At 49.5% G+C, this 18,550-nt stretch overlaps 1 protein-coding gene and 1 long non-coding RNA gene across 2 annotated transcripts in view; one reads left to right on the top strand and one right to left on the bottom strand.

The window, feature by feature from the left end:
* Positions 1 to 3,389, top strand: part of THSD7A (thrombospondin type 1 domain containing 7A) — a 308,918-nt gene extending 305,529 nt beyond the window's left edge. Inside the window, 2 exon segments of the mRNA XM_074270637.1 lie at positions 726 to 813; positions 2,107 to 3,389. Coding sequence (XP_074126738.1) covers positions 726 to 813; positions 2,107 to 2,191 — 173 coding nt within the window. The 3' untranslated portion in view covers positions 2,192 to 3,389.
* The window catches only part of LOC141544445 (uncharacterized), a 44,690-nt gene extending 29,990 nt beyond the window's left edge, over positions 1 to 14,700 (bottom strand). The window contains exons 1-2 of the long non-coding RNA XR_012482605.1: positions 14,493 to 14,700; positions 11,296 to 12,188 (exon numbers count right to left, since the gene is read on the bottom strand). This is a non-coding gene — a long non-coding RNA (uncharacterized LOC141544445). The remainder of the gene's footprint in view (positions 1 to 11,295; positions 12,189 to 14,492) is intronic.
* Positions 14,701 to 18,550: the final 3,850 nt, after the last annotated feature.

Here is an 18,550-nt window from a genome sequence, read left to right as displayed (position 1 = left end):
CATTTAGAATGTATGTATAATATAAGATTTAGAAAATGGAAATCACCATTTGATATCACCAAAAAGCATGAGAAAATGCTGGAAATGTAAGTTTTTCCTTTTCTTTTAGGCCATTGCAGGAAATCTCACAAGGTCCACTGACAGAAAGTAATTTTTAAAAAGTATTTGTTTAACAAGGATAGAAGTCAATCAACCTTAAGGAGTTTTTTTAAAGTATTGGTAGGAAGCGTACATGCTTAAAGCAGATTTATATCTGAAGAGCACTATTGATGTGGCCAGGATCTCATCTCACTGACCAAAAATATAGCCAGAGATTGAAATGATTAACATGGCAGTTGCATGTCCAGCTACCTGGTCCAAACTCGAGAGATTTCTGGAGATGGTGGATTTTCCATTCTTCTACTTAAGGATTCTGTGATCCATTGAAAGATTCCATAGCTTTCACACAGAGCAAAACTTCACCATTGACTCTTGAGTAGAAAGGGATTTCAGGACCTTGGACAGTACTACTCGAAACCCAAGCCTAAAGGAGGGACAACCTGATTAGATTTTTCCTAACGAAGCTCCCTCCCTCTAACTTCATAATAGTGGCCTCCCATTAATCCTCACCTATGGCCTGATGACAAACTCTTTTTAGTTATAAAGATGGCTGGCCCCTCCTGAGTCCAGCTCAAGCTCGTCATGTTCAGACTAATAGAAACTAATAACTAACATCCTTCCTTTAGACGGACGACTGAAGACTTGGGTGTACGGCGTGGCGGCGGGGGCTTTTGTGTTACTCATCTTTGTTGTGTCTATGATCTATCTAGCCTGGTGAGTGTCTGAATCTCTTGCCCTCTCAGTGAATGGAAAACCTTTCTCTTCTGGAGTGGGGGGAACATGGGAGCTGGCCAGGAGACAGACTCAAGATTACTCAGTCAGTTTAATGCTTACTTGGCAGTGGCCATGAATAATAAAAAGGTTCATAATTCTGACTTCTATATACATTTCAAAATATCCTTGGCTCATGTTGAAGATACATGTGAACTCTCCATGACCTATGATAGTCAAAATAAAAACAGTGGGCACTTAGGGAGCATTTAAACATTTTTAAGGGGCCCTAGAGCATCCAAAGGTGATAAATATTAACCCAATTTTACAGATAAGGAAACTGAGGCTCAGGGATTTTAAATGACTTGTCCATAGGCACAGTGGTAAGAAGTATTGGAGAAAGAATTTGAAACCAGTTCTTCTTGGCTTGGTCTACTCATTAAACTGTCTCCTGAATTCTCTTGTTGCATTTCTCTATTTCATTTATAAGGCAGTGGATTCAAAGGCTCTCTTCAGCTGCAAAATCAGAAATTTGTGCTAGATTCCAAGCCAAAGAATCATAGTCTTAGAGTAGAAAAGGCATTTGTAATCCTCGAGACCAATCGATAGGCCAGCAGGAAACCTCTCTATGACATTCCCAACAAAAGGTCATCCAAATTTTGTTTAAGGGTTTGGGGAAAAAGAAAATCTCCTGGGGAAACCTGTTCTCTTTGGAGATGTCTCTAATAGGGAAGTTTTCTTTGCATAAAACTTTTTATTACAAATAATCGAAAGATCTGAGTTCAAATTCTGGCTGTGCCACTTTCTATTTTTGTGACATTGACCAAGTCACTTCTCTCTAAGTCCCAGTTTCTCCATGTGTAAAATGAAAATCTTGACCCAAATACTCTGGAAAATGTCCCTGTAATTTAGTATATATCCAGAATTCCACCCTTTAAACATGAGTTTATAATGGAAATATTGGGTTTACATCATATAGGAAGGAAGAATCTGATTCCAGAGCTGCTCAAGCCATTTTTATGAATGTGGAAGGGCACACAGGGGGTTGTGGATAATATGGGGGGTGAGAGAAAGACTACTCTCCCCATCGGTAGAAAAGAATATCACTTTTGTTGTCTCCTTTAATTGCTTGGGGAGAAGTCACAGTTAGACCAAAGGTTCTGTTTCAGTAAATAGCTATATGTAATAGGCAGACTATTGGACTGTAAAGCACAGTTTGTCCCCTGAACTTATGTTCCTGGTAATTGGCTGATCAGATTTCTCTTAAAGTGTTTTCATTTTTCTGTCTTGTTCTAGCAAAAAGCCAAAGAAACCCCAGAGAAGGCAGAACAACCGTCTGAAACCTTTGACCTTGGCTTATGATGGTGATGCAGATATGTGAAGTTTCATTGCAAATGACGCTGACCAGCTTCTGCCTCCTGCCTTTAAAATTGGTGTCCAGAGGTCCTGAGAGTGTTCAACTTGTGTGTGGATAAACATGCATTTTGAGCTTTTCTTGAAAATGCATCCTAGAACAGAAGAGTAGAATTCTCATTGCCGGTGGGAACGCTTGCAGTGTTAGTACTTCAAACAAAACTATCCACGTGGATAATTCTGGCAGATGGACTAATTGAACAAAATGGATTCTGAGTGATTTCTGTCATCTCTTTCTGCAAAAACTGCCACCTGGGTCCTGTTGTCAGGATGGCCCCTGATGCCAAGCTTGATCTTCAGTGTTCATCAACCTATTGTAACCTGTTAGCATGAAGAGTTTCTACCAAGCACTCTACCACATGCTATATTTGAGAATAAGAACCTGTATAGCAATTCTATTGAATCATTCTATTACTCTGTTATATCTTTTGTAACAAGCCACTCAATGCTGGCAAAGTGTAAACTATGAACCGAGTGGATCAACCTATTGCGAAAGCCAAACAACTTGGCAGTTGATAGCAACATTTGTTGGCCCTCATTTCAGGAGGTATAGATTCAGTCTGAAGACTTCAATCTTGTCCTGCTCCCAAGTGTCCGCGCCAGCCAGCCATGCACATTCAGGTATCTGAAAAGATGGTGTCTTCAAAGTTCGCTTTTTTGAATGACTCATTTCTGGAAAATGGATTCTCTTCAGTTGACACAATAGGTTTCTACTTTTGCCAACTCTTGCACTTACTGCCTGCATTATTGCTCTCTCTCTCCTTCTCTCTCTTTTCTCTCTCCCTCTCTCTGGAAGGCACATTTTTGCACTATATTAGTGCAGCATGATATGCACTGGATGACGCTCTGTCAGAATGGCCTCTTTTCATAAAGGATGATGGCGCCTGGAGCTAGGAGTATCATAGAGACCTTGGCCAGGGAGCTAATGCACCCTGAAGAGAGTGGAACTCCTTTGGGGCAGCAACAAGGTGGAGCCAGCACACCCAACTCAAGTCCATCCTGGTGACCATTCAACAATTAAGAACATAATGGGGATTTCGATGTCGAGTTTCCCCAGCTTACCTCTGCAGATGGAGTTCCCTTTGGCTGCTTTCTAAGTGTATGTTGAAGGCTGTTTAAGACTAGATTTTTTATATTGTTATCTTTGTTTAAAAAAAAAGGAAAAAGAAAAGAAAAAGTGGCAGCCCTCTTCATTTTGAATGAGCTGGAATCTGAAGGAACATTTGCATCATTTTCTGAACTAAAAGATTTGGAATTTTGAATTACTTGGTGATTTTCATTCTTCAGTTTCTCTTCTCTGACATTTGGCTGCTGGAAGCTTCAATGTCTCACGTTTTATCCTTTTTTGGTCCCGTTTGAGGGGTGTTTTCATCATAGTGACCCAGATAATGCTTCCATAAAAGCAGATGCTGCATATTCACTCTGTCAGGGCCTCAATAACTAGCCTGATGGTTGGGTTTTTCCCAGCTGGTCTTCCTGTGTGCACCCCCCATGCTTCTTTTCTTCTTGCTCTACTCTACCACCTCTCTTCTACGATGTGTTCGTGAAGTGTTTGCCTCCTTAAGCAACAAGTAATCGTTCCCTCATGCTCCATTCTGACTTATAACTGACTGGGCAATGCACAAAGGCAGGGCTTGGTAGGACTGACCATCTCTGGGCTGGGACAAGGGAGGCAGTGTGGGACACTTATGAAATGGTACCACTCAAAAATGGATCCGCTAATTTCAGCTGAAAAGTCATTTCTTTTGTGAACAATAAGGCAATCCATTCCATCCTCAAGAAAACCACACAACCATAGTGCAGGATGCATGGGTGCTCTGGGGAGCAAGGCATTTCCACTTCTTACAGTTGATCTCCCCCTAGTGTACATTCAGAGTATTTGACCAAGACTGAAACTGAGCCTGGTTCCCTTGTCCCTCCAGTAAAGTGATCTCTACTTACATCAACAAATGTTATCAATAGAATATGTTAACTATTTATTTTATTCTCACTCTGTCAGTCACTTTAAGGGCTTATAAAACTCTGATTTTTTTTTATTTTATTTCTCAGAAGAAAGGGTGAAAAAAAGCTAAAAACAGAAATCCACAGCTTTATTTATCAGAAAGGCAGGCAAAAATAAAGTGCTGTTATTCTCCAAAGCGGTGATCCTCAAAGTGTACTCTCAGAGAGGCTTCCAAAATGATCTTCAGTTTGGACTCTGGCAGTTTTAAAACAATTTCATTTTTCCACAATACACCAAGGGCAATCCGTAGTTCTGGTGAACTGAACACTAATAATAATAGTAATAGTAACTGTCATTGATATCGCACTTTAAAGGTCTGCAGGACCCTCAGCTCATTGGAGCCTCATCACAATCCAGTAAACACTAGCATTATTCCCACGCAATAGATAAGGAAACTGAGGCTCTAAGAGTAAAAATCACTTGTCCAGGGCCAAATAACTGGTAAGACTAGAAGGCTGCAGGGGAGCCTGGGTTTTCTGGTCTCCAGTCCAATGCTATCTACTGTGCCGCAGTTCTTGATCTTATGCCTGAAGATTACCGTAGGTGATTGGTAAGGAAAATTTTGTGATTTACACTCTCAATACATCATTCTTACCACTTTCGGCTATGTAAAATTGACAGGGTTTTTGTTCATATCTTATTTAATAATTCCTGCCATGAGTTTTGCAAATATTGGTCCAGATATAAGCCTTTTTCCCAAAAACTCTGGCTTTGATAAGAATGTATATATGGCTTACAAACTTTTTAATTTTTTTTTTATATTTTTAAAATGCCTGCCTAAAGCCCTTTTTCCTCCTTTCAAAATAATAATCATTGGTGAAATGTTTGCCCTCTCTTTGGACCAATATCCTGTGTATATAGCTCCATTTTTTAAATCATTGGAATCTTGTAAAAAAGCACCGACATTAAAGATGATAAATGAGTCTTTCTGTGGTAACTCGGAAGGCTTTTTAAAGTCATACAGAGCCTTGGGGCCAAATTCTGCTTTGAGAATTTGATGAAATTACAAACTCGAATGCGCCATAGCAAGTCTAAAGTGCCATCAATAGTGAACAGTAGAAAGGTGAATTCCCTTTGTCTAGGGCTGGGACTAAGCGTGAGTTTGGGCTAACTGACCTGGGAAGAGTTTTCATTTTTTACAACATAGCCTTGTTCTTACCTGAGAACTTCCATTTGGTTGTTTCTTAGCAGAAGAGAATATGATCTAGAGTTTGACTTAGTTGGATCTTGAACAAGAGGAAGTTTACCAAACTCTTATTTAGAAGAGATCCTCTCTGTGCTCTTATTTAGAAGAGATCCTCGCTGTGTTTGGAGCCTGAGTTCACTCATGAAGTGCTCCGTCCAAGTGTTTCATCTGAGGCTACCTCCTGGTTCACCTCCATTTGGTGATTTGGGATAAGGAGGAAAGGAAGAATGGGAAGAGGGGAGTCCAGCTAGAGGGTCCCAAGGACCTTGAATGAGAGCCACTAGGCAGATACATAAAATTTTATAATTTAAAAATTAATCCTCAGCAGAACAGTCTAAGGGCCTGTTGAATGGTTTCAATACAAACACTCTAGTAGGAGGGTCAAAGTGTACAAGTGAATCTCCAGTAATTTGTACATTGATAACCAATCTGGGATAATGTCTGTTTAGGAGAGTCAGGGCCTCCAAATTCTGAGTCCCTAAGGCCAGTTCAATGTAGGTTTTATTCTGTAAGTGAAGTGTCAGCACCCTGTCTTTTCCTTCTAACAAAGCACAAGAATGAGATATGCTGGGTGTGAAAACTGTTGGGATTTTGGGATATTTGGCCATTAAAATGGGAAATTGGTGGCTCACTAGGACCTTCCAACTTTATTTTTCATTATTACAAGGGTTTGGAAATGTGCAAGTAAGCTCACCGTGTTCTGTTTTGACACTCATCTCTTGGGCACTGGGGTCTCTATGGGCTAACTCGGGACTTGGATCAGTTCTTTAAGTCCCACTGGGAAGACAGACAAGCAAAAAACAAGATCTAAGGGTTCCATTTTAGCCATTTCCCCATGTCCTCAGTTTTTGCAACAACTCTATCTACTCCCCCCACCCCTTCTCCCAATCATATCAGGTTGTGATTTTGAGGTAACCCTCATTTTCCGCTGTGTGCTTCACCCCTTTCCCTACAACAAGCATAGCCGGGTTCTACTCCCATCTCTGAGGCTGTTTTTCTGCATGATTCTGGGAAAGTCATTTAAGATCCTGAGCCTCAGTTTCTCCTCTGTCAGATGAGAGTAAATGGTCTCTCCATTTCCTTCTGGCTCAGGATCCATGCGCCTATGAGCTTCAAGCAAGGATGGCACAGGGAGAATTTGACAAGATCAGATGGTTGAAGGGAAGGAAGAAAGAGACAGAGACAGAGACAGATGGACAGACAGACAAGCACAGACACACACAGATGGAGAGACAGGGACGGTCCGTGTGTCAGGATGACTGAACTCCACTCCTTCCGTCCTCTCTCGTTCTTAAGCTCCTCCATCCCCCCTCTCTCCTGGGTTACAAAAGGTAAACCAGTCCCCACAAAAGGTGCCGTGACCAGGGCTCCCGAGCACCGGAAGCCCTCCGGTAAGACGCGGAGCCCACGGAGGATGGACAGAGCCCGAGGTTCAGAATGGCGCAGCCACGTGCCATGGAAAGCTACAAGTGGGTAACTGCATACCGTCTGGGTGCCTCGAGGCGCGCGGGCCCTGGAGCCCTTCAAGGCCTGTGTTCCAAGAACTCCCAGATTTCCCTCCGGGGCCAGCCCTCCCTAGCTCGAGCTCCAGGGTTTTGATCCTTGAGAGGGTCGGGAGGCCGACCACCGATGACCAGCCCGCTCGCCGCCCGTTAGAAGACCGCTCATCCATGGCTTCCTCGCTGTACTTTGTAATTCCTCCCAAGTCCCTGGTTTCTCTCCTGTGCCGCCCCCCCCCCCCTCGCTACTTTTGGATAAACTAACAAGAAGTGACGTGACTCTTACCCCGCCCCCTCTGTGCCCGCAGCCTTGGGCCGTGACCCATCCAGGGCTAACCCCACGTAAACTAGGCCCTGCTCAAACCGCCGAACCCTCTGTCCGGTGTGACCCCGAAGCCCTCATCTTCCTAAGTTTACTTGAATATTTCTTTCGAGGCGGGGGCAGCTGTCCCAGACCCTTTGCCCACGCGGGTTTACACCCGATCTCGGTTTCCCCGGCGCCGTTCCTCTGTGGCGCGCGCACGTTTCCGTCCCGGGCTGCGGCTGCGCGCTGCCCCAAGCTTCTTCAGGTATTCCCAGGGGGGAGGTGTAGGGGCGTCCGTCCGTTTCCTCGGGGTGATGTGTAAATAACTATTTGTTGACCAATAGAAACACGGAGACCATTTTCATGAACGTTCTCTCTGCGTCTGTTTCATTCCGGGGACTGGGAACAGGAGGGAAGTGGTGGCCCAGCCCCGCCGTGCACGGCCACGCTCTGCTGTCTCCAGAGGTGGGAAAGATCCGCCGGACGCCCGCAGGGCCTCCCTCCCCACCCGCCCTCGGGTACAGGCTCCGGCCTCCTGGGCCTCGCAGAACCAGCCTCCCCCCATACCCGTTCTATAGGATGACTGGGGGGGGGGGGAATTCAGATGTTTCTGTCCCCGAGCCGATGGCTGGAGGCCGCCGGACAGCTCCCGCGGCTCACAAATGTTCCTTTCTACCACGTGCCCCTGCCCTTCCCGCGAGAGCCCGGCTCGTGCTTCCGGCCTCTGGGCCGAGCGGAACTAGCGGATTCTTCTCCCACGTGACTATTTGGGATCACGTGACGCAGCTCTTGCACTCCCCAAGCCGCCCCCTGTCGGAGCTGGCCGGAACCGGCTCCTCTGTCCCTTTGGCCCCCGCTGCTCACCTTCCTCTGCACTGTGGTCTAGCTGGCAGGTCGGCGATCACGTTAAAGCGTCTCCTGAACACAGGAAGCCGATGCACAAACGAGAAGGGGGAGGGGAGTGACACAAACAGGGTGACTCCGGGGCTCCATCGGGGCTCCCTCTCAGTCAGGGGGCAGTGACATCTCCTTGCGCAAGGTGGCGCTCAGTCCTGGGGGAGCCAGGGGAAGTGGGAAAGGGGGGGGGAGGGGCTGCCCAGTAACGGGACGGATCCGGGAGCGCGGGGAGAGAGACGGCGGGAAGGTCGGGGCCTGGTCCTGGAGCTCGTAGGGGGGAGGCAGGTGTGAGCGTCCTGGGGAGGGATGGCGGCCTGGGAGGTCTCACTGGGCTGTCGGGAAGCACTGAAGGGACGCACAGCCGGACTGGTGCTTTAAGATCGCTTCGGCCGCTGAGGGGGGAAGGGGCTGAGCTGGGGGCGGCTAGGAAGGGACTGGAGCCACATTTGAACTCAGGAAAATGAGTCTCTCTGACTGGCAGTGCTCTATCCACTATGGCGCCACCTGGCGGCCCCCTCATTAATTCCTATTCTTAAAGCTAAGTCCTTCGGAGCCGCTGTGGCCCTGCGCCATCTTGTGTCCAAACCAAGAACTGCAGCTTCCCAAAGTGGATGAGACCATTGCAAAAACATTTACAAGCTCCGGCTCTGCGCGAGGTCCTGTGTGACCCCGGAGGTACAAAGTGGACTGAAGAAACAGGCTCTGACCTCGCGGAAATGACACTCCTGGAGAGACAGACACGGACCGGTGTGTGCTCAAAATGTGGCCTCGCCATTTGTCCACCCATCTTTAAATATCTGTCACGTGCGTCCCTTACTGCCGGGACCGACGGGAAAGGGGAAGCGCTCCTGGCCCAGTTACAGTCAGAGGAGGGGAGCTGTACAAGAGGAGCGGAGAGGGGGAGGGGAGGAAGCGGCCGGCCCCGGGGCTCCGCCGTCACTCTGAGGCCGGACGTCCGGGAAGAAGCTCCCGCCCCCGTACAGCCCTCCGCCGGATTGTGGAAAGCACGGAGATGAGCGGAAGCGAGCTCCCCGGACTCTCGGGCTCGCTCTGTGCCGCTGCCCCTCCCCAAGACAATAAGTGCAGAGTCCTTCAGGAGGCGGGGAGCACCCCGGGAGAGGAGGGACGCGGCGCCGAGCTGGGAAGTCTGGGAGATAAAGGGGCGCGCTGACGCTTTCTGGGCCCCATGGGGAACATGGAGATGGGAGAGGAGCGTCAGCGGGGCCAGGGACACTGGACAGAGAGCCCCCTAGCGGGAGCCGTTGGTAACAGTCCTAGAGCGGTCAGCCGGAGGCTGCTCCGGAAGGGCATAACGGAGGAGTCCGTGTTTGTGCTCCGGGGGCACCGGAACTGATTAAAGAGAATGGCGTGACCACGTGGAGGCGTGAAGAGAAGCACGTGGCAGCTACAGCGGAGATGGGTCAAAGAAGGGAGACCTGAGGCAGAGCCGTGGCCAGACTCTAGGCAGGAGAGGGGGATGGGGGTCTGCTTCCACCTGCCCTACGTCCTATTTAAAACCGATGCTGACACCCGGAGACCAACAGGAGCACTGTTATAATAAGCCCACGGCTGAGGCAGTGAGGACCTGCGCTGGGGCTGGGGTCAGAGAGAAGAGTTCGGCCACGGACATTCTATCCTGTCGTTATTCTATTATGTAATCTATACATTTTATATTATTGTTGAAACGGTGCAAAAGTGAAACCACAGGCCTCGCCAACAAGTTAAAAAGTGGGAGAAGCGAGTGAGAGGAAGAGCCAGGAGGAGCCGAGGCCCGGGCAGTGGCCTGGGCAGTAACAGGGAATCTGGGAAGAAGGGAAGATTTGGGAAAGGACAGTGAGGGCCTCCAACCCTGAAATGGAGAACGAAGAAGTGACAGGCAGTGACAGGGGCTACGGGAGGATAGACGCCTAACGCTTGATGGGTAGAGCTGTGAATCAATAGAACCATTTTAGAGATGAATTTAGAATTATGCAAATAAGTTGACTAAAATGCCCTCCCCTTGGAAGCAGAGATTTCACTATTGAGTTTATGCCTCAGGGAAGTCAAGTTATGGATAAGAAGAAGGTTTCCACACATATGAAACTATCTAGAGCAGCATTTTTCATAGTACAAAAGAACTGGAAACAAAATGGACACGGCTGACTTTGGCACTGCCCATGAATCACCTCCTCCACCTTCTCCAGCTTTAGGGTCACCCGTTCTCCCACTTCTCCAACCTCTCTGACAGCTCCTTGCCGGTCTCCTTAGTGGATCCTAATCCAGGCTATGCTGCTAATTGTGGGTTTCCAACACAGTTCTGTCTTTCTGTTCTCCCTCTGCAGCATTTCACTCGATGATTTTATGAGACTCCACAGATTCAATGCTAATCATTCTCAGATCTATCTCCCTAACTTCTCTGCTGACCTATAATTCTACATCTCCACCTGCCCACAGGCCATTTCAACTCGGATGCTCTACAGATATCTAAAGTTCCGCCTATCCACAACTGAACTCATTATGAACCCTTCAAATCCCCCCCTCTTCTTAACTCCTCTGTGACCCTCCCGTATCACCGTCCTCTAAGTCCCAGCTTCTTAAATTTGTTTTGCAAACCCAAGTGGGGTCTTGTAACTGAATGTGAGAATTGCAAAACTCTGATTTATTATCTCAGTAAATGTTTGATTTGTACTTTACATATCTATATACCCATGGTCACTTGGGCAAAAAAGAATTTTGTACGGGAAAAGCTTAAAAAAATCTTACTCCAAGTCACCCAAGCTTGAAACCTAGGGGTCATCCTCAACTCTTCACTCTCCTTGACTATTTCTCCATATTTAAAGTATTACCAAGGCCTGTCAATGTGACCTTCCTACATCTCTTAAAATGCCCTCTTCTCCCCTCTGAGAGTACCCCACCTTGGTGCAAGCCATCATCTCATACCTGGACTTTTGCAATAGCTACTAGTAGGTCTCTCTGACCCGGGGATCCCCCTTTAGCACATCCTCTATTTGGCTATCAAGGTGATTTTCCAAAGTTGCAGATCTGACCATTTCATTCCCCTTCCTTACCCACCCATTCAGTAAACTCCCTGGGCTTCTTATCACTTCCAGGATCAAATACACAATTCCTATTCAAAAACCTATTCATATACATGTTGCCTCCCCAATTAAAATAAGAATTCCTTGAGGACAGGGATAGTTGTTACCTTTTCTTTGTATCTCTGTCTTTAACACGTCCTGGACCAGAAGGAGCATTTCAAGGTTGTTGCACTTCATGATTGAAGAAAACAAACTGACATCACCATGTTTGAGTCAAAGGTCAGTGTGTCCTTCTGTAGCTGATCCGATCAATATAAGCTAGGATGATTCTGCCATAGGTCAGCCACAAATAGTCCATGTGAACATTTGGGATGGAAATATCTCCCAAACGGCACAAATTGCATCGCTTTTCAGCTACTGCAATTCTGCTTTGTTTATAGAGCACAGTGCCTTCTTTGATAAGGCACACCATGCTGGGCAGTCCTGTCAGTGTCTCCCGTGACTCACAATTAACTCCAAAGTTCTTCAGCAAAATCTTGAGTGTCCTTTTATAGCTTTTTCTGACCTCTAAGCAGGCTTGCCTTGTGTGAATCCTGTGTAAGAGTCCTTCAGGCAAATGTAAGTTTGGCATTCAACCAATATGGCCAGCCCACCAGAGCTGGAATGCAACGCAGATTGACTGTGAGACCGCGGGGAACTTCAGCTCAAGAAAGGGGCTTGGGGTCTGGGAGCTTATTCTGCCAGGTGAGCTTCAGAATCTTCCTAAGGCAGTTCAAATGGAAGTGACTCAGTTTCCTCTCACAGTTCAGAACTTCCCAAATAACTGAGCTAGCTCTCCTCACTATCTAGCTGTCCGTCCCCAAAGTATATATTTCTAAAGTAAGTGTTTATCCACAGCATTCAATATTTTTTTCCATTTGCTTTAACAAATGGCTCCTTGGATGGATGGTGGTCGTAGTGGAGAACTCTGTTTTCTTGGTGTTGATTAAGCCAAAATTAGCACAAGCAGCAGAGAGTCAGACTCACACTTTGCTGTATCTCAGCATCGATGCACAATCATCTGCAAACAAAAAAGGCATTCACCTTGCACCAACTTTTACTCCACTTTAGTCTTGGCTTGTAGTGTTTTCAAGTTAAATAATTTACCAAATATCATGCTAAAAAGCATAGGAGTGAGCACATAGCCCTGCTTTACTCAGCTGGTGGCTAGGGAAATAAGAGAACATCATCCATTATCCCCAAACCCAGAAAACAAATCATCATGGAACAGCCATACATGAAGTTCTCCAGACATGTACTAAATGATGGTTGAATTTCCTTGTCAAAGCTCATTAGTGGACCCTGAAATCTGGGGCCATGGTGCTCTTAAAGCTCACCTAGTCAGCCTTTGAGCTGAGCTCTGGTGCCCAGCTTCTTAAACTGTGGTGATAGAAGAAATTGAAAAGGTATTTCCACAAAATAGTGCCTTAGGGGAACCACCTTGAATAATTCAGAGAGAGATGAAGGATGTGGGGGGGCAAGAACCAGGTATTAAAATTAAATTGTTCGATTTTAATAATTTTAATTTTAATTTAATTTTTAAATTAAAATTAATTTTTTTTCATTTTAATAATTATTTAATTATTTAAAAATAAGTTAAGAATATTACCCTCACAGGTTCTTCCCCACTGAGCTGCAAAGGGCACCTTTGCAAACCTCTATCTGCAGTGACAGTGGGCACAAACATGTCACTTAATGAGTGTTTAGCCCAGCAGGCACAACTAGGCCTGGGCCATACATGCAAGGATGGCACGTGAGGTTTACAGCTTTAGAAAAGGAGGGCATGAACAGGAATGGAACACAGGGCCTCAATAGGAGGGATGCTTCAAATGGAAAGGACTTCCCAGGACCCATTGTTGGCAGTTTCCACAGCACCTGAGCTGACATGTTGCCCAGGCAGACAAAGACCAAAGGCCTGGATTTAGTTCATGGCCAACCCTGGGGAGGAGAGGTGATTAACACTGGACAAATAAAGGATATGTTGTGCTATGGGGGGCTGCATTGCCACCTGGGAGCTGCTGCACGAGATTGGACGGGCAGCTTGGTTTCCACAAAATAAGCAGCCAATTTAGTCACATCCCAGAGAAACCAAGGATTGGGTCATAAGGAGGCTGGACAGGCTGGGAGGAGGTATGGGCCATCAGGAGCTGCCTGGCATTGGAGCAGCAGCCAAACCAAACTGGCACAGCCTGACCTCTCTCCAGCGCGGAGTGTCCGGGGAGCAAATGCTGCGGCCACAGCAACTCCTCCTAGCATCTGCTCAGATACGGAGGGTTCCATTCAGCTCATGGGGGCGTGCTCAGCCCGGCCAAGCAGGGATCCTGGGAGCAGTAGGTATGGCACCCCAGGAACCATAGAAAGAGAAGGCCGCCTGATGAAAGGGGCAGTCACTGGAGGCTGGGCATGTTACTAAAGGGACAGATGGGATTGGACAAGCAGGAGGCAGGGTGCCCTTGAAATTAAAGGCGGGAAGGAAAGTCCAGTGGAAGAGCCTCAGCAGCAACAAAAGCCATCAGGAGTCAGGCCATTCAATTCCATCAACATTAGCGAAGTACCAGGAATTGTGCTGGGCTTTGGCATTGCCAACGAAATAGGAAACAATCTCTGCCTTCAAGAAGTTCATTTTCAGTCGAGGGAAAGTACATTTATGGGAAGAAATAAGTTCACCCTGGACTTCCCTCAGCAGCACAAGGTCAGACACCCAGGGGAGCAGGAAGGTTGCCCTGTCCTAGAATCGGAGCACCTCAAGCCAATTTATAAATGGCTCCCAAAAAAGAGAAATGGGTGGATACTCCCCCCCTCCTTTACACAGAGATGGGGAGGAGGGAGATCCCTGAGGTGGAGCACTACATATGTTGTCAATGTTTTTATGTATTGATTGTTTTTTCTCTTTTTCTTTAAAAAAAAACAAACTTTAAAGAGATGGCACTCTGAATAGGATGAGGAAGGAATATAGGGGAAATAGGCAATATGAAAAAAAAAAGGTATTCACAAAAATGTATCTTTACATTGCAGCTATTCCTTAAGAGCCAGCTTTGAGGTCCTTCACGAGCCTGAGCCCCCTCATCTGGACACTCTTGTCAATGTCTAGCTGTCCAGAGAGGTCCGACCAAGACGGAGGGCGGCAGGTCTCTCTGCTGCCTTTTCATCTGGTCCACATTGGACGAACAGAGGGCGGGCAGGGGGTCGGCAAGCTTTAAAGAGCTGTTCCTGCTCTACCCAAGAGACTGAACTGGTGGCAGCCCCTAAAGCCTGTAGCCAGTGGGCCTTTCACATGGTCTGGAGCTAAGGAAGAGCTGGGCATGCTGGGAGCTTCAGGACTCACCCCCTGCTCCAGCCGGGAATCCTGGGCTGGCTCTTGGAGCCCGCAGCACCAAGGCTTGAAATGCTCAGACACTTCCCACACAGCCCCCCGGGCACGGCAGGAAAGACTGGGTTCCCGCGCCCGCCGGGGTGGGCGTCCGGGTGACCAGATCCCCTGGGGGACTCCAAAGGCAGCATTTTCTCTCCTCTCCTGAAGCCCAAGCCCCTCCCCCGGCTCCCCACTGATTGGACGTTACAGAAGTCACACAACATCAATCTCCGCCCCCTCACAGGGCCAGTCCCCGCCCAAAGGAGCTTCCGTTCCGGAAGGGAGGATCCCTCCCCCCTGGATTGTTCTTTGAGGTCCCGCGGGTTTCAGTTTCCTAATTTCAGTTTCCATGACGTAATTTTCATCACTGTGGAAGCCAAACAAACGCCCAGTCACTTCTAGCATCCAGCAAGGTTCAAGCCCTTCCAGCTTCCAACGGCGCAAAAGGTCCTGAACTCAGGTCCTGACGCGAGGCGGATCCCTCCCCGTGGCCCCCATCCAAGTCTCCGTCTCCAGGCTTTCATTTGGGGTCTCAACCTGCAAGGCCGCGGCCTCCCAAACAGCCCCCCGTTGTCCCACCAGGGGCTCCACCTCCCGATGTAGAAGACCGAGGCCATTATCGTTCTCTCCCCTCCCCCCTCCCGACCGCTCTCCCGCTCGGACTCCCCCTCCCGGCCTTTCCCCAGGCTGGCTCCAGCTCGGGCCCCACAGGCTTCTGGGAAGAATTCCAGCGGGTCCTCCGGGAATGAGGCATCCCCTCGAGGCCGGAGGGAATGGAACCCGGCCGCGGCAGGGGGTCTGGGGGCGCGAGGGCCAAGTGGGGCAGAAAAGAGCCCGGCGGGCAGAGTGGCCCCCACAGGGGGATACCCCCAGCAAACCACAGGCAGCGGCAGCCGCGACATCCACCGAGCCTTCGTCTCCTCCCTCCCTCCCCTCCCTCTCCTCAGTCAGAGAGTGGGGGGGGGCGGGGGGGGGGTCCAGAGAGCTTCCTACTCTTTAAGTGGATTGAAATTCTTCAGGATTCCTTTATATTAAGAGGGAGTTCTCCATTGTTTTCTGGGCGTGTCTACAAATCCCGCCCTCAGGCGCGGGGGGGGGGGGGGGAGGGGGGGAGAGGGGAGAGGGGAGAGGGGGGGAGCACTCCCAGAATATGCACAAGTTCCAGCTCTCCCTCCAGCTGTGCCCAGTCCTAGTAGATCTGCTTCCGGCAGAAGTGCCCCGGGGTCCAGAGAGAGACAGAGAGAGAGACAGAGAGAGACAGAGAGAGAGAGACACAGAGAGAGAGAGAGACAGAGAGAGAGACAGAGAGAGACAGAGAGAGAGAGACACAGAGAGAGAGAGAGAGAGAGAGAAACAGAGAGAGAGAGAGACAGAGACAGAGACAGAGACAGAGAGAGACAGAGAGAGACAGAGAGAGAGAGAGACAGAGAGAGAGAGAGACAGAGAGAGAGACAGAGAGAGACAGAGAGAGGAAAGAGAGAGAGAGACAGAGAGAGACAGAGACAGAGAGACATAGAGAGACAGAGAGAGAGAGAGACAGAGAGAGAGATACTCACAGAGACAGAGAGGGAGAGACAGAGAGAGAGACACAGAGACACAGAGACACAGAGACACAGAGAGAGAAACAGAGAAAATCAGAGAGAGGGAGACAGAAAGAGGGAAAGAGGGAGGGAGAGGAGGAAGGAGGTGTGACCTCTCCCACAGCCCAGGAGGTGTATGGGGGGCCAGGCCATAGCTTTCCACCCTGCCCATTTCTGGCTGGAAGGGAGAAGGACATGGTCACTACTCCAGGGTTCTCCATCTCTCCCTCCTCCCCCTTCAAGACTCAGCTCAAGCTTAGAGGGTACGGAAGGATTCTCTTGGTCCCCCCGGCCTCAATGACCCACCTTATATTTAGGGGTCGATGTGCCCTGTATGTGGGCATATTGTCCCCCCATCACCTCCGTCACCAAGGGAGCAAATCCTAACCACCAGGATGAGCCGACGAGCTTCCTGGAGGAAGTGAGCCCAGAGGGAGGCGACGGGAGAGCAGGACGACCTCTTCTCTGAGTCCTGCCTCAGTTCCCCCCCGCCTCGCTCAGTGACCCTCCCAGGGCTCTGGCCTGGCCAGGAGCTGAGTCGATGCTGCCCGCTGAAGCTGGGTCGGCCAGACCAGATGCCAGCCCTGCCCCGGACGCTCCCGGCCTCCCCTCTCTCTGAGAGTCCTGCCATCTTCAGGACCCGCCCCATGGGCGGCCAGCAGGAAAACCACAGGAGCAGAGTGTGGGCAAAGGGTTCAAGGCATTCTTGGCCCTGTGTTGTCATCGGGGCACAAGCTGCTATGGGGGGGGGTGGACAAGGGACAGCAGAAGCTCTGACTCTCACCGAGTTCAGTCCCCTGTGACTCGGTGATCCCGGACAAGGCTCTTCAAGCCGACCCCGGTTTGGTGATGAGTAGAACAAATTCCGGGACGAGACCCTCTCCAGGCCTTCTGAGCAATCCCAGAATCCCCAAAGACTCTCTCTAGTTGCACTGGCATGGAACGTGGAACTGAAAGGTGCCAGTGAGCTTATATTACACACACACACACACACACACACATGTGTGCATGCACATACGTGCAGAGACACACATACGCATGGACACACATGTGCACACATACAAACATATGGATGCACACACATGCACGCAGAGACAGATACATGCAGACATACAGGCACCGGGATGCACACGCACACACACCCCCTTGCACACGGGCGCTGAGGCTCTGCAATGACTCCCCCCCACGTACTGCACGGTTTCATTTGAAGAGAACATTCCCAGCCTCCATCTTGTCTGCCCGGTCAGACCCAGCATCTCCCAGGGCCATGCTAACGAGGCCCGTCAGCAAGCCCCAGGTGTCCCCCGAGTCCCCGGAAGCCGTCCCCTCCTGATGCCCTGTCTTTTCCCCTGGTCCCCACAGAGACCCTGTGCCATCCCCAGAGGGGAACTGAGGAATCCTGGGAGGCGGTTCCCCTGGAGCTCCGAAGAGCCAGGCACTGGCTTTATCTCTTCCCCACAGACAGTCCCAGAGACCAGGCGGCTTCTCCCTGCTGTCCCTTGAAGAAAGAATGGTAGCCCCCTGAAGAGCCCTGAGGAGGCCCCGGCCGGCAAGTTCGGAGCGTCATGCTCAGACGCCGATGGCTACAGAATGCAGGGAAGAATTGCTGCCAGGAAGCGCTGCTCATCTGCTCCGGAAAGGAGGGGGGCAATGGGGGGAGGCTTTATTTTTTGGCACTTCCAACACAGGAGTGGGGGACGGGAAAGGGGGAGCTCCTTGGTCAGAGAGGCAGCGCTCAGGCAGTGAGCAGGAACGCATCCACGGGCACTGAAAACATTGCCTTGGTCTTCCATTTTAGACACTTTCCCTGTGACTGATTAGTTCCTGCTGTAAAAAGTTCACTGGGGTATCCTGTTCCATTGTCGCCCTCCATTCTGCTCTCTTGCTGGGAATATAGAAGGCCCCATCTTGCTCCGGCTCAGGCTGGGCTCCCCGCGTCCAGTGGAGAGGGCGACTCTTCTCCCGAGGGCCTGACTCCTTGGGAGCCTCGGCCAGATGACCCGGTCTCTACGCAGTCCCTGCTGAGACGCCAAGCTCTGCTGCTCACCCGCTCGGAGCCAGCTGCAGGGCCCGTGTGAAGAGACCTGCATGAGCTGGCCCCCACCTCCATCACATACTTAGACTTCAGTCAATAAGTGACCCCTTTGGCCCTCACTGGGAGCCAGAAAAGGGCTGGTTCCGTAGCTAACATGACCCGCTTTTGAGGACAGCCCTTCTGGCCCATTACTTCTGCCCATCCCAGCCCGTCAGAACTACTTAAATCCAGCCCCTCGTCTCCTCACTCCGCGATTACCCAATTGACCTCATGCTCCTGGAACACGTTCTCTCTCCGCCCCTTCCTAGTGGAGGCTTCTTTCCTCTAAGGTGCAGTCCAGGAGGTCCCTCCTTCGAGCTCCTTCCCTCCTCACTCCCACCCCAAGCTGACCAGAGATTCCTCCTTTCCAGATCTCC

This window comes from Sminthopsis crassicaudata, chromosome 5 (genome assembly GCF_048593235.1).
Source record: "Sminthopsis crassicaudata isolate SCR6 chromosome 5, ASM4859323v1, whole genome shotgun sequence".
Classification (NCBI taxonomy): domain Eukaryota; kingdom Metazoa; phylum Chordata; class Mammalia; order Dasyuromorphia; family Dasyuridae; genus Sminthopsis; species Sminthopsis crassicaudata.
This window is presented reverse-complemented; position numbering and strand designations above follow the sequence as displayed.